Below are 2,057 nucleotides of genomic sequence, written 5' to 3'. Positions count from 1 at the left end.
ATATTGTTAATTAACAGCTCAAATATATTCAAATTGATAAAAAATATATGCTGAAATATCTAGATTACCTTGATTCACATACTCCAGTACGGTTTTATTTATCAGATCGAAGCCATCTGCTGATAAGAAAGGCAAGGTTTGGATGGATACTTTTTTCTTGGCGATTCTGCATGACTCCCAAATGTCACATACTTTGACTTGAACTATAACTTCAGTAGTCTGGCCTGGAACTGTTACAAATTAAACAATCGGTTAAATTCCATATAAAAAGTTTATTTTTTATCATATAAATCAAGCATAAAGTTACTAATTAAGCAAAATATGGAGAAGTAAGCTATAAAAAACAAACAATTACTAAATCTTTAGCTTCAAGCCTTTAACGTTTATTTGTTATTAAGCGCAAAGCTATACAATGGGTATATCTGTGCTGTGCCCACCAAGGGTATCGAAACCCAACTTATAGCATTATAAACCTTCGGACTTGCCGCTGAGCCACTGTGATATGGCTTAACGTCTTCAATCAAAAATAAAGTTTCAGTTAGCCTACGAGATGGTGTTGATATGAAATATTACATTTGCCACAAAGTTAGTTCTTGGTATTCGAATACTTAAGATGGAATTCAGATTTAGAAATATTCGCGTAACTTTTTATGTTTTTCGAGGCTGATAAAAAAGTGGAAATTTAACATGATTAAACCAATTTTTAGCAGATATTTTAGAACTGATTTACAGTTCATTCATTTTAACATGTTAAAAGTCCCGCCTTTTCATGGTTTCCTTATAGAAGTTGATAAGAAGAAGAAAATTGTTATCACAAAGCACGTCTCTTGTTTTTAGTTCGTATACTGCATTTTATTATTACCTCTTAATCCGATAAGGAAGATCAAAGATCCACTAATACGTTTCAAACTATTAAAATGTTGTGAAAATATCTTTCATTTCTAACTGAACAAAATTGCTCAGATACAACACACATACACAAACACATATATTTATAGAGAAAGAAATATAAATTGTTATTTGTTCTGGGGCTCAGAGACATTTTTACTTAAGTAACAAGCATTTAAAAATACAGTTATACAACAATTATTTACCTCCAGGAAAAATAACGTTTTCTACAATAGAGGGCGCTCCACTAAGACTAATGATAGGAGTATCAACGTCATTTTCAGATAGGCTATATGAAAAGATATACGTCAGTGAATAGTCGTCAGGAGAATCTACCCAACCTTCTGTAGCATCCAGAGTAAAAGGTGTAGTTAATGGAAAACCAGTGAGTGGCTCCACCTAGAAAAATCAAAATAGATTTTAAATTTTTGAAATAGTATCCATTAGTTTTTATGTTTACATGTTTACTTTGAAGTTCAATATTATCTTTCATCAAATCTGGCAAATTTTAGTTACTGCTATCAGATAATAAACTCCAGAATGCAACTCACCTGAAGTCTACCTTCTATTGGCGGATTATTTGTCTCTATAATTACGTCAGCATAACCTGATTCACCACCATCCATTGGATCTGCTATTAGCCGAAATTTATAGAGGGCGCCACCTAAGAGTCCCGCCCACTGTCGGTTTACAGCTGGAATCAGAAGTGCTAATGGACGATTTACCAAAGACGAATTGTAATATCTTGGTATTACTGATGACGTCACTCCTTCAAGATTAGCAATGGCATATTCTGAAAACACACACAAAAAACATGCAGTGAATGTCAGCGGTCAGGCTTAACGCATCTCATTGATCTATAAACACTTCCTTAGTGACTTTGTATATTTTTCAATAACTTTGAACATTAATCACCCTCTGCCACCCTATAAGCAGTCAACAGAACCACAACTACTCGTTTACTTGTCAAAGATAAACTCCCGCCAGGGAAGTAAAACATTCTAGTAATGTGTGACTGTAATTGATAATTTTGTTCATATGTATGAAGAAGCTATTATATTGTCAGTAGGTCATGGAGTATATCGTTATCTGTCAGCAAGTCATGGAGTATATCGTTATCTGTCAGTAGGTCATGGAGTATATCGTTATCTGTCAGTAGGTCATGGAGT

General features: G+C 33.7%; 1 protein-coding gene across 1 annotated transcript in view; it reads right to left on the bottom strand.

Annotated features, from left to right (window-relative positions):
• Positions 1–2,057, bottom strand: part of LOC111088913 — a gene marked incomplete at its 5' end in the record, with an annotated part of 68,226 nt that overhangs the window by 22,166 nt on the left and 44,003 nt on the right. Inside the window, 3 exons of the mRNA XM_022400212.1 lie at positions 69–230; positions 1,095–1,287; positions 1,440–1,681. Coding sequence (XP_022255920.1) covers positions 69–230; positions 1,095–1,287; positions 1,440–1,681 — 597 coding nt within the window. The remainder of the gene's footprint in view (positions 1–68; positions 231–1,094; positions 1,288–1,439; positions 1,682–2,057) is intronic.

The sequence above is a fragment of the Limulus polyphemus genome, unplaced genomic scaffold (assembly GCF_000517525.1).
Source record: "Limulus polyphemus unplaced genomic scaffold, Limulus_polyphemus-2.1.2 Scaffold4721, whole genome shotgun sequence".
NCBI lineage: Eukaryota > Metazoa > Arthropoda > Merostomata > Xiphosura > Limulidae > Limulus > Limulus polyphemus.
This window is presented reverse-complemented; position numbering and strand designations above follow the sequence as displayed.